At 33.5% G+C, this 13,690-nt stretch overlaps 1 protein-coding gene across 2 annotated transcripts; it reads right to left on the reverse strand.

Moving 5' to 3' along the window:
- LOC107420449 (homeobox-leucine zipper protein ATHB-15) lies at window positions 1–6,858 on the reverse strand. Of its 2 annotated transcripts, none has more exons than XM_048476272.2 (19): window positions 6,136–6,858; window positions 5,708–5,932; window positions 5,445–5,604; window positions 5,057–5,157; window positions 4,857–4,947; window positions 4,170–4,265; window positions 3,974–4,087; window positions 3,797–3,880; window positions 3,521–3,676; window positions 3,361–3,435; window positions 3,020–3,126; window positions 2,748–2,940; window positions 2,353–2,538; window positions 2,188–2,268; window positions 1,828–1,962; window positions 1,394–1,719; window positions 841–940; window positions 464–613; window positions 1–331 (listed from the first exon to the last, which is right to left on the reverse strand). In XM_048476272.2, exons 2-19 carry the CDS (start codon window positions 5,923–5,925, stop codon window positions 185–187), a joined length of 2,520 nt encoding a protein of 839 aa, XP_048332229.2. In that variant the 5' UTR covers window positions 5,926–5,932; window positions 6,136–6,858; the 3' UTR covers window positions 1–184. The 2 variants fall into 2 exon arrangements, with proteins under 2 accessions (XP_048332229.2, XP_048332228.2); XM_048476271.2 differs by having other exon boundaries at window positions 6,160–6,857.
- Between the last annotated feature and the right edge of the window lie 6,832 nt (window positions 6,859–13,690).

Here is a 13,690-nt window from a genome sequence, read left to right on the forward strand (position 1 = left end):
TAACAAAAAAATGGGGACCCAGATGCCAATAGATCCTGCATTACTCAAACTGGTTTTTTGGGCACGTTACAGATTTATCCATACAAAGGGATAAAATGGAGATGGTTCTAACCTAAAGAAATTTTTTTTTCCTTCTTTTTTTTTTTTTTTACACCCTGAAAAGCTAAATTATGTCTAAGGGGTTTCATACAAACGACCAGTTAATGAACATGAAGCAGATACAGTGAGCATTTTCTTCTTCATTCAACACCTTCCATGCCACAGCTCTCTCATATGAAACTGGCCTTCCCATGCTTGACATGCAGATACCACCTTGAAGACACATAAAACCCTGCTCCCACAACCACAAAAAAAGGTTAAATAATGGAAAAGGCTATGATCTGCTTGCTACAACAGAAACCAAAGTATTTATCTTTCTCAAGTGTCATTCAATATTAGTGAAACAATCTTTTAAGTACCATACCTGCTGCATTATCTGTGGGAACTCCGAGCACAGGGTCTTCCTTCCATTGTCATCAAAAATCTTTTCCAGAGTAATGTCTTGAAGCGCAACCAAGGTCGTCTCTAGCATGTCAAGTCCTGCCTGATTTGCAAATGTAAAAACTGGCAATGCCTGGACAAAACCATGAAACAGATTATATATTATGGGGAAGAGAGTAAAGGCAATTCGTAAAGTTAAAATGAAAGAACAACCTCCTAACTTCTTCCGATTAGAGTAACTAATAACTGTAATAGTGGAGTAGCGAGAAACTTCAACTAAATTTAGATCCCTTTATGCATAGGCAGATGAAAGAATTTATAGAAACTAAACAAACTAAGAAAAAAAAATTATGCAGATACCTTCAAGGAGCAGCATAGTACTGCATCTGAGTGATGCCACAGGGATTTAAGAACAGATTCACTTCCTTCACTTTTTATAAGTTCTGCTCCTAGATAGCACCTGAAAAGATCATCACAATAATGTAAGTTACAATAAGGTCCCATAATGAAATAACCAACTGCAGAAAACATCTTCAATGCCTGACCAATTTAACCATAAGAAGAGAGTTTTTAGACATTCTCTTTAATCTTTCCATATTAAATTGGCATGTCATGATCCTTTATGAAAACAAGGATAAAATTAAGTTATAACTCCCAGTGAGATATGCCTGTGGTCCATCTATATAAGAACTTATCGGTTTCTTCGCCATGTACACCAACTCCAGGCATGTTCAGTTCAGCTATATGAGTTTCCGCTATTTTGTCCTACTTTTTTAAGTATAGATTGATAAGTCCAAAAATTATACATGGGTATGGTACATACTCCACGGCATCATATCAAAGTAGCAAGTAGATGATCAGAACTCTAAATTGGATACATGGGGATGCATGATAAAGGATTTAAATGACGCACCTATAGCTCTGACAAATCCAACGAGCAAGTGTCTGTGCTTCAGGAGATCCAGGTGGTGGCCGAAAACCAGCATGAGAACCAAAATTGGAAGGGGATAGTGCCAGTGCCACTCTCTGTACGGATGCAATAATACTCCTGACATACTGTCGAGCCATGGCTGCCACATTTTCCTGAAGGTGCATTTCGAAAGCAAATTGGAATGCTATTGTCATCACAGATTTTCTATTCCCACTATTACTGGCATTATCACCAGAAGCTCTGTTTCCTGTGGGTCCAACTTCAAGAGCCGATGCAAGATCAAGTGTACGGTTTGGACTAGGTGTATCCTGCAACTTATTTGAGCTCATATTAGAAAAAATATAAACAGGAGGAAGAGAGAGAGAACCCTAATAAAGAAAGATTTTGTTTCCTTACAATATGAGATGAACACTTACCATCCCAGAATCTAGAGGAATGATGCGGAAACCAGAAGGTAGAATAGGTGCATCATCTGAAAAGGAGGCATCAATGGGAGCAAAGACGAGCTCAGCACAGGTGCCTATGGCATTCTCATCCACTCCACTACAGAGCTGTGGATTACAAAATGAGAAAAATGAGGGACCGATTGAACATAACTAAAAGTTAAAATGTTTGACCCATAAAAAAAAAAAAAAAAAAAATTAGAGATCTGACCATAAGGCTTATATTGTTTTGCGAGAGACACCCAAATTAGTTTCAAGAACATAAAGACTGATCGGCATTTACATGCATGCATTTTATGTTATGAATCATATAATAAGAGGAAAAATACTTACTTGCAGAAGGAAAATGTCAACAGGCATAATCATATCATCCCGATAATGGCCCATATTCTCGAGCTTAATAACCTCCATGAACTGTTATCAGACAACAATTTTTTTCACAACTGAAAACAACTAATTAATAACCACACAAATAAAGCTCAATACTAATGTCTTTACCTCTTCATGCTCAATCGTGTGAGCCAATGGAAGAATAACCTGACCCCCAAAACTTCCAGCACGAGACACTGGTAAGCTGCAAGGACCTGCTTTAATGGCAGCAGCTGAATATGCATCAATACTGCTGTCCGCCCACTCTGATCGGTGTTCTCTCAGAAATCTGAGAAGTATTGCAGGAGGAACATTCTAGGAAAAATAACAAAAGGAAGCACAAATAATAAGCAAAAGTCAGAATGTCAGAATGAATGTGAGTATTTAATGAAGCAAAAAACTACAACATCAAATTTAAAAAGTTTATTTTTGAAGCTTTTTGCTCCATGTTTAAATAAGCTGTAGATTTGAATTCATATATTTCCCTGGTCACTGACCATATGTTTAACATAAATAACCCATACCTGCAATAACATTGATGCTTTAGCACATAACACAGCATTGCTCACAGATGGGAATCCATTTGGATAAGAAAGATTTACACCCATCATCTTGCTAGGAGATGAGTTCACAAGAAGGGTAACATCATCAATGCCATCACTTTCTAACATCGACCATCCTTCATCAGTAAATCCATTGACTGCTTCATTAAAACCCCTACATCATAAAATCTATAAGTTTCCAATAGAGTGAAAGAGACAGATCAAGAAACAATATAAGGACTATATAAACCCACTTGCTCAATCTCTGACTAAGTGCACGTAGAGCTGCAGGCCTTCTCCCCCAACCAGTAGCATTTGGCTGAGAAACGTCCTGAGAAATCTGCCTCAAATGGCGCAAAGCCTGTTGCGTAAAAAAGAATCTATGTTAGAGTATGACTTGTGAAGTACCAAATTTAATACATATCTCCTTTCAAGTATGTGATTTGCCATGTTCTGTTAATCAATATGAGTTCATATTCGATACATGAGTCGATGCATGGAACATCTACAGCATATGAATCATAGCATTTAATGGGTCAAAGAAGTACAAGAATGAAATTACTAAAATAACTATACAGGAAAGAAAAAGCCTTACCGCCATTGTTGTCTTCTGAGCAAGCAGTGTAGATGACTCATAAAGTGGGCGCAACACTTCAGGTACACTCCAAGGCTAGATTAAGTAATCAGAAAATCAGTATTAAAAACTTACAAGCAAGAGAATTGCCTTACTATATAAAGTAGAGAATGCTATATACCTCTAATTCCATATGATCAACTACATGAATGATTGATCCACCACCTTCACAGGCTCTTATAAGATAACCACTTGGCAGCATTTCTGCTCTCACAAAATTCTGTACTGGTGGCATAGTTGGACCATTCTGAGTGTTGTTAAGTGACCTTTCACAGACCTATTACAAATCAAACAACTAAATAAGCACCATAATGAGTTTAGAAACTATTATACAGGGTGAAACAGTATGTCAAATATGGCTAGCATTTTGCAACAAAAAAATTCAGGAATTGCATACCACAAGACTTCCATCTTCTAAAACAGAAGTGTAGCGCAGCAACCAGAAGTCACGAGCTGGTGCTAAAGTAGTCGGTGCATAGAGCTAAATCAATGCAATAAAAATTCAAATTTTAGTTGGCAGGTGTACCATCAATTACATTTCAAAACAAACAGCCCGAAAACAATTAGCAGCTACCTGCATGTAAAGCAGTTCAATGGTTCCACCATTTCCAGTGGACAGCACATTAAGAACGTCCACCGCTCGGCAATCACGGTACCATGAAGGCCGATCTTTGAGGATTTCAGCAACCTGTAAAGAATTCCATTGAAGAATATTTAACAAAACTCCATCAACAGTAATACTATCCATAACAAGCAGATGAGCAACTTACTCTTGTAGGTTCTAAACCCACAAGGCCACATGCTCTTGCTGCCACACCAGTGCAACCATGAGAAATAGCAACGATTCCAATGGAATCCGGACCAGGCTGCAAGGATTTACACTTAAAGAATTAGAAGCTGGAATTTTAAAACTATTTTCTATCAGAAACATTTCAGCATGCCCAAGAATCACAAAATTTAAATATTGATCGTATTGGCTGTCCTAGGGAAGGCAACAAAAGGAAACTGCAAGAATGAAATATGTTATAGAGGAGTGTTCGGTGTGCCATGAAATTAGATTTCCATCTGTTTGAATGATATTGGAAAGAAAGAAAGGATTATTATTTCCTTAATTATTTTTTGATGTAACTTGAACTTCACTGAAACGCAAGCTAAAACAAGGTAAACAGGAATGAAGAAAAGATTTAACAAAGCACTTTAAACACCTACTTCTTTCCAAATTAGCTACTGGTAATGATGTAAAATAAGGCAATAAGAGCATTATATTCTCGCCTCCGTCAAAAAATAAAATATGTGAATAAAGAATACTTGAATGTTTCTAGTGGCAACCAAAAATATCTTAATATGTTTGGATGTTGCTTAGAAGGTTAGCAAAGTAAATTGTCCTGGCAATAAAGACAGAATAATAATATGATGTTTCGAGACATTGAGTAATAGCATAAAAGAGAGTCAGCAACCTTCATCCCAGGCATTTGGACCCACTCCACAGCAGTTCCAGTTGCCTTTGAAAGAAACTCTGCTAAAGTTTCCTCTGCAATGGACATTAGTCTGGAAAAACACAAAGAAAATCCAATTAACCAGCATATTTTATCAAAAAATGAAAGAAGGGCAAGGAAAGAAAAAGATCCAACAAGAAGGAGAAGCAAAATTCACTAACCCTGCAGGGCTGGCATCCCTTGGAGGATGCTGAGGAGTCAAATGGTGTTGACCACCAGTCACCACCGATTCGCAACTTGTGTCTGTGGTGGCAAGGGTCGTCTGCAACGCAAGACAAGGAAACTAATCATAAGAACCAGTGATATTCAGAAAACGAAGAGACAAAATATATTACAAAATTTAATCTATACAGCTACAAGAAAAAGCCAGGAAAATTTTGTACGAATCAAATTTGTGTACAATTTATTTTCCCCCAGATCGGTTCAGTCTACTCCTCCACAGCCCACAAACCAAACCAACATAAACCGCACGATCAGATGTGCAATTTTTCTTTCTTATTACTCTTTATCATATTGTAAAAGAAACCAAAAAAGACAAAAATTTCATACATTTTGTGTCTGTTGGCGGAAGTAACTATTCTCATACACCAACTGTGACACCTGCTTCTGCAACCTATCATTCTCCTCCATCAAAAGCTTGTTCATTGCTGTTAGTTTCCTATTCACAGCTTGCAAGCGCGATGCCTCTTTCCGCTGCTTCTCTCTGCATCTGTACGTACACACAAAACAGCCAAAAGAAAAATTTTAGTCTTTTCTTTCTCCATCACAAAGATTGAAAATTTTAGAAAGAGTAAACCAAGCAATAATTGTACCTGCGATTCTGAAACCAAACCTTGATCTGCTTAGGCTCGATGTTGGAGAGGATGGGGCATTCCCTGATGAGCTGCTGGCGGCGAATGGAGCTGGGTTTGGGACACTCATGGTAGAGCCTCTCCAAGGCTTCAACTTGCTCCGGCGTGTACCTTACATACTTGCCATTGTCCATTGCTATCTTGGTCCCATCTTTGCAGGACGAAGTCACCGCCATCATCCCCCCACTATCAAAATTATATTATGGGAAGGAAAAAAAAAAAAATCAAGAATAACGTTTAAATCTTGTTGAAGTTTTTTAGAATATAATGATAGCTCTGTATCAAAAAGGAATGAAATTGTTCATCATTAGCATGGTATCTGCAACTATAAGGTCTTTCTAATAATGGAACAATCTAAATCTCAAATGAAAAACAAACAAATTAAAAACCTTTTGGTAAAGAATGCCCCTTACGTTCAGCTGGCTGTAGAGAACTTTTTCTTTGGAAGCAGATGGTCTTAAAGAGAAGAAGCTAGTTCATAGATCATAATAATGAAGCAGCTCATCACCCACATCCACCCTGTAAACTTGTTTACTATTCTGAGATAAGAATGATGTTTTGGACCACTTTTTTCTCCAAAAATCAAATAACCCTTTACTCTAAAAACGGAGTTTTCAGAGACCCATATTAAGGAAGACAAAGCATAAGGTTAGGAGAAAAGAAAAGTCTGTTGAAGAGCCATGGAGGTGAAAGCCAAAACTGAAAGTGAAATTCTTAGTGGTTTTTTGTAATATATATTATATATTTATATGTAGATACCAATGACAGATGCAGATATGAGTGATGACAGATAAAGATGATACATCAAAAGGAAAGGTTTTTTTGATTAGTGAAGGAGATTGTGAATGATAGAAATACAAAAAAATTATGGGGAATATTGGCTTAGAATTAGAGAAACCCCCAAAATACCAGACACAACAACAATACAGAAGAATAAATCACCATTTCTTGTTTTCACATCATTTTCTTCTCTCTCTCTCTCTCTCCTTTTTTACTTTTTTATTTTGCTGTTGCTTTAGCTGCTACCACTGCTCCTTCTTTGCTTTTTCTTTCACTGGGTTTGTTTGCCACTTACCAACAACACTTAAACCCTTCTCTCTCTCCTCTCTCTCTCTTACCCTGTCTCTGTTTAGTCTGTAAGGAATATAAGGAAGCAATGCCCACTTCCTTCCACAACTTCACTTACAGCGCGTGATTTCTAATGCCTTGCTTTTTCTTTTTTTTTTCTTGTTTTTTTAACCTCCCGCATCATCTTATATCATACATCTTCATCTTCCTTCGCACGTATACCTTTATATTTTTCATGAACTCTTAAATACTACTTGGGGATGGATGAACAATGAGTTTCAAGCAAATTGCAAAAATAAAATATCAGTATTTTTTTTTCTTTTTATTTCTTTAATTAATTTGGAAACCTGTAAATCTAGTTAATTTTTCAAATTCATATGTAAAATAACCTCCATCATCAGAAAAAATACATGTACATGTAAAATGACGGGCTTTTTTTCATTGATTGATTAATTAAGGTAAGGTACTCTTAAGTACTTTTGACGTCAACTCTTTCAAAAGTACACGAGAATGGTAATCGCCAATAGTTCTCATGTAATATTTTCAACCTCGTAAATGTTTCTTTCATTATTATATAGTTATGGTCATATAAGAAACCTGCCATCTTTCTTTCTTTCCTTTTTCTTTTTTTTTTTTTTTTTTTTTTTTCGGTTTCGGACTGCTATATGAATTATTCATTTTTGTCTTTAATTTTTTTTTTTTTTAATCTTATTGGCTTCGCATAATATGATCAAGACTAAAATCTTTTTCAGTAGTAACTCGCTAGAAAAATATTTGTCTGTGTAATATTTAAAATATTTTTAATTTCAATTTTCCTTCTTTTTTTTTTTTTTTTGGGGATAAAATTTCAATTTTCGATTTAGATAAGTAATTTTGTTGAAGCATATAGACTTATATTCCCACAAATTACAAAAGTCATACAGAAAACAACAGATATATTGATTATTGTGTAGAAACGCCAATGCATAGAGAACATCTTTGTTTATTCTAGAAAAAATCAAACACAGAATAACACATATGCATCTTTTGGTAATCCAAAAATCATCCATGTGGATTAATTGACTTGATTGATTCAAGCTTCCTCAAATTCAACAGGTTATTCCAAAATTAATTCGTTTCAAACCTTTTTCTCTTCATTCCTATCTCGTCACTTATGACATTGCCAGGTTGATCTTTAGGTTTTAAGGTTGATTAATGATCTGTTTATCAGAATAGAAAATATTCAAGTCCTACAATAGCCTACTATTGCTATTAGTAAAGTTCTTTTTTATGTTTTTCCAACAAAGTTCTAAGTTCGACTTCCACATATTCAATATATATATATATATACGAAAATTCTATGGTGAGAACGGTCCGTATGAAAATCGCAGTATTAGTGATCGTTTTTTATAGTATTAACGACAGTTTCTTAGAAAATTGTCATCAATACTATGAAAAATCATCATCAATACTGTAGTCCGCATAAAAATCATCTGCACTATAAACAAACTATATGTATATATATATAATAGAAAAAAAAAATACCCTACACAGTCTTATGTGAACACTGGTGGATAATATATTGAATAACAAAAAATAAATACATAAATAAAGGTCATATGCCCAGGTACTAAACCACCTTATTCGATATTTTTATATATACAATTGTTATACTTTTATCAAAAATATATGTATAAATTCATGCAATGGATAAAAGAAAAATTATTACAATATGTATATATGATTGGGAGTTATTGAAAAGGAAAAAATGGGAAAACATGGTGTTTTGTTGTTTAGTAGTTGGCAGGGGAAAAAGGTTAATTGAGCTGTCAAGCAATGCCCTTTTAATTATTTCATCTCTGAGTGTGTGTCCAAGCAATTGCTTTACCAAATGTTAAAATAATAGAAACATTCGAGTAATTACAAATTCTAGAAACTTTTTATTTTGTATTTTTTTGCTGGGTTTTCTTTAAAAAAAAAAAAAAGAAAAAAAAAGTGGTTTTTATAATTTTTATTTCATCAAAAATTTCCGGTTGTGTTCAACTTCGAAGTTTCAAAACAAATGGCAATTTTAATTGAAAACTAATCAGGACGATTCACGCGGTGTTTCTGTCAATATCATCTAATCAAATCACCAACTTAATCAAAATTATTCCGCACATAACAAACCCAATCAAACTAGCTTCATTCAAAATTTTTAATTTTCACAAAATTCCTTTTGAACACCCACAAGATTTGGATTTTAGGCAAACCAAAACCAGACAAGTCACAAAAAGTTGGAAATTCATAGCTTAATAGTCTTTCTCCGAGTAAAAGTTGGGTATGCCAACTTTTACTAAAGACTTTGCTAATTTTTTCTTCCTCTTCTAATTTTTTTCCGTAGGGTCAATTGGATTCACCTAATCTAACAAAGTCAATGGATGGTTGTCTCATTTATTTAAAATCTATCCCCTTCAAACTTGACCCTCAACAATTTGTTTTTTAATAATAAATAATAAAAATGAAAAAGAAAGACAATTGGTGAAAATTTTGGAAATGGCAGACCAAGTGAAGTGGGTGTAGGATTATCCAATGTTCCGCACCTAAAGATAAGACTTAAATACTAGGTGATTACTTATTAAATTGATTTACAGCCCTAATGCTTTACATTTTTCTTCCTCCATTAATTAAATATGTATAAAAAAAAGGAATTTTTTTTTTTTTTTTTAAAGGAGGGTGGTCTGATCTGAAAAAAGTTATCCCCCAACTCCTAATCTACCTTACAAAAACATAAAGATAAAGCATGCAACATCAACGGCACATCTTCAAAGATGAAATTTTATATATATATATATATATATATTTTTTTTTTTGGGTGATTATTATTTTTTATATAAAAAAATTTAAAATTTATTTTTTAACAATATGTCAACGGCTGTGACAAAAGCATGTGGGCTGGTAAAAGTGATAACATACCCCGCCACTCTCTCTGGCTTTATTTATGCAGAAAGAATAGAGAAGCGTGCCACCGAAGAATTTGATAATTAAAAAAAAAAAAATTTGTTGGTAAAAAAAAAAAATTGTTAAACCAGTGAACGGTTGACAAGTGTCGATTGGTGAATAGCTTCTTATTGAAGCCAGCAGACCATATCTGGATATGGTCCACACGTGTGGGGCCCTGAACTATGTGGCCCCCGCACGCGTGAAGACTCCTCCTCCTCCCTCTCTCTCTCCGCCTCTCAGCTTTTCAACGTGCTCGGTGCTCCTCACCACCACCCACCCCATGTGTACCATTCTTTTCTTCTTCTTTTTTTTCTTTTTTTATTTATTTAAAAAGGCAAATTGGGCTTTTTTGTTGCTTAAGAAGAAATATGAATTTGCACGCGCCGGTTGAGGATGAACAGAGTTACGTCATGCATTGGTGATGCAATGCAATATGGTTTTTATGGATGCCAATTTAGACTCTCCGTTGCATTGGAATCCCAATTTTTTTAACCCAACAGAAAAATAAATAAATAAATGGAATTCCATTTTTATTCATATTTTTTCTATGTGATTCATTTTTTTGTACCTTTTCTACCTTACCATATGCCTATGCTCTGAATGTACGTTTAACATATGTGATCAGATTTCTTTTTTGAGGGTATATACATATAAAAATGATTACAAAAATAATGGCAGTAGTTTACAATATTTTAACAAAAAGCACTACTATTATATCATTAGTTTATTCTAAGCCTATTTTTTGTTAGACTTAATAATATATCATATTTTTGGATTATGCTTAAAATTTGGGATTCATGGCAAGAAAAAGTATAATATATATTATTATTTTTTAAAAATGAATATTGTTTGTAAAATGAAATGGACACTTCTAAACATTTTTGTTTGTCTTTGGTTAATTTCTCATATAAATCGGGAATAGCTAAATTTTGAAGTCTTGGTCTTGGTCCTTGGTGAGAATTGCAACCATAAAAGTAAAAATTGTCTGCTTTAGGAGTCGATGATAGTTTTTCTTCTTTTTTCTTTACAAATCCAATTGAACCATTAGGGATAAACCAAGGCAAACCAAATCATATTAATTATCATCTATTCAGTTTGATTTGGACTTTGGCTAAAACTATTTATTATTTTGTAATTTTAAAATATTTTGATAAAATTTTCAATAAGTGTTATTAATTTTTTAATAGTTTAAATTTAACAGTTCTAACATCTTGAACTAAATAATTTTAAAATTTGTTAAGATATAATCACTCAATAAAATAAATTAAAAATAGTATATGTATATATAGTTATTTCAATCAATTTAATTTAGATTAAATTTTGTTTAAACACAACCAAATCAATCATAAATCACAAATTAAACAAATCAAATTAAATCGAGCCAGTTCTATTAAGTTGGCTTGGTTGATCTTAATCAATTTGTGCCCATCCCTAATTAGTTAAGCCATGGACAAGTGCAAAGTACAAACACCGATGAAAATCATCTACCACTTAAGTTTGCAAGCTCTTAAAGAAATTAATTTTAATGTAGTTTGGGTATAATTAATATTAACTCATATTAGAGTTTACTTTAATAAGACAAACTGAATGTATTACCCTCAAACCTATCCAACACCAAGTTATTTAAAAGGTTTTGTACTAGCAAGTTTATGACTCATGCATGCATATATATATATATATATATGTCTTGCTTCAAATATCAAAAACCTATTCCACAAGAAAAGAAAGAAAGAAAAAAGAAAAAAAAAAAATCCAATCAAAAGCATTAAAAAAACAGCGATAGTATAAATTTAAAAAGGCAATCTCTCATGTATGGAGTTATTTATTATTATTTTTTGTTTAGAGGATATGGTAAATGGTAAATGGTACATGGTAAAGATGAAAAAAAAAAAAAAAAAAACAGGTGGGGACCAGTAAGGTGTTTCTCGCAAGCAGAAGCGGAAATGGGGTATGCGGGGAGGGACCACTAGCAACAGAACGCGTGTCGCTTTCTTTCGGCGTGACAGAGTTTGGTGCACAAACAAAGACATTCTCTTCTGGGAATGCGTGAGTTTTGCTTCTTCGTCGTCAACGTAACGGAATTTCGATTTTTTTTTTTATTTTTATTTTTTAAGTTCTTAACACACAAAACCACACTCCACACAACTCACTCTTGCTTTCTAACTTTTACCATATTCTATAAATAAATACCAACTTCCTTTTTATCTACTTCCCCATTGTATTTTATATATTTTTTTAAACCCACTTTCTCACTCACTTCCCCTACTTTATAAAGGGACCTCTTAATTTATGTGGTCAAAAAATAGTTTATGGTTTAAAATTTCATTGCAAACTCAGAATTTATCAATAAAAATTTGTTTAATTAAAATTGGTCCCCAAAAAAAAAAAATTTACTTTTGACACACAAGTAGTGGTTTGTATCAATTTCGCTTTGTTTATAATTTAAGCTCACTGCTCAAGAATACGCCCATTAACTTATTTTATTTTCAATTTGTATAATCATGCACTACACAAATAAATTAGCAAATAAACCATGCCAAGCACATTTTTTTTTTAAATTTCCTATAAAGGAAAAAAAATAAAAATGTGGAACATCGCCAAGCACAAGTTAATGGGGTTTTGAGAAAAAAGTGGGGAGTGGGAGGGCCTAAGCGTGGGCCGACAAGGAAATGGAGGGGCCCACCATAGGCAGCGTAGAAATAGAGGGTGTGTGGGGTCCATGTAAGGCCCAGCTGGGTGATGATGTATGGTACTGTCACCTTCACTCTGATTTTTAAAATATATATTTTATTATTATTTTTTTTAAGAGAGAGAGAATATTCGGCGGCGGCATTTTGTGTGTTGACGCAAATTTCGCTTTCCCACAATTTTATGACAACACCTTTTGGGTCCCACCTCCCTCTCTGGCCTGGCTACCGCATCTATCTGTTTTGTACGTCTCGTTCTTCCTCACCACCTAAAACCAAAACCAGGCTTCTATATTTCTGTCATAACAAACAATTCATAAATCACATCAACAAAATATTCACTTTTTTCATTAATTCTAAATTGATATTTAATACATATTTAAATATTACTAATATTATTATATAACATAATCCCTACCCAAACATTCGAAAAGAAAAAAAAATAATAAAATAAATTTGTTCTTGTACTATTTCTCGTTTGTAGCAGGTGATATCTTATTTAAAAGTAAAAATCTAGTTTAGAATGACAATTTTGGGCACAAACTAAAAATGTAATCTGGGATGTGATAATTTTGGTCATCTTCCATATTGTTATGTTTCTCATTACAAATTGAAGGGTATTTTTTAAAATATTATATCTGTATATAAAAGTATACTGCATTATGTTACATTTATGTTTTGGCTGGTTAATTTTATATAAAATTGCTGATATTAATGATCATCTTGTACTGTGTTTTTGATATTAATTGTTGTTTGTTGTAGTATCCGTGATGTGGTGGGACGTGATGGTAATTATCATGTTAATCTTAAAGTTAATTATTTTATTTAAAATAATAATTGATGTTATTTTCCTTATGAAAGAAAGAAAGTTTATATTGGTGAATTATATGATCAACAACATTTGGATGGAATTATGGCAACACCACCTAAATTACCGCTTTTGCTTAAAACATACCTGCCATCATGTCTGGCCTGTTTTTGTATGTATACATTTTTGGGTTGTGATTGGGGAACATGTCTTCCAGCACAATATATACCACCCTTACTCTCACTAAAGACAGTTTTCTTTGCTTTCATTTTAAGCATCAATCATGCCTAGACAATCTCATCGTTCCCATAATCCCTCATCATTGTTTAACTTTCATATTTGTATTTTGATTATCATTATTATTATTTTATATACATCATATTTTTCGCATACCAAAATGAACATTAAATATGTTAAAAA

The sequence above is a fragment of the Ziziphus jujuba genome, chromosome 5 (assembly GCF_031755915.1).
Source record: "Ziziphus jujuba cultivar Dongzao chromosome 5, ASM3175591v1".
Lineage (NCBI taxonomy): Eukaryota > Viridiplantae > Streptophyta > Magnoliopsida > Rosales > Rhamnaceae > Ziziphus > Ziziphus jujuba.

Bases quoted from the DNA above. Each gene is read 5' to 3' on its own strand.
- LOC107420449 (XM_048476272.2), bottom strand. From the start codon at position 5,925: ATGATGGCGGTGACTTCGTCCTGCAAAGATGGGACCAAGATAGCAATG. The intron at 941-1,393 runs GTGCGTCATTTA...TGATCTTTTCAG, and splicing joins TGGATTTGTCAGAGCTATAG to GTGCTATCTAGGAGCAGAAC. The intron at 614-840 runs GTATCTGCATAA...GGTTTTGTCCAG, and splicing joins TACTATGCTGCTCCTTGAAG to GCATTGCCAGTTTTTACATT.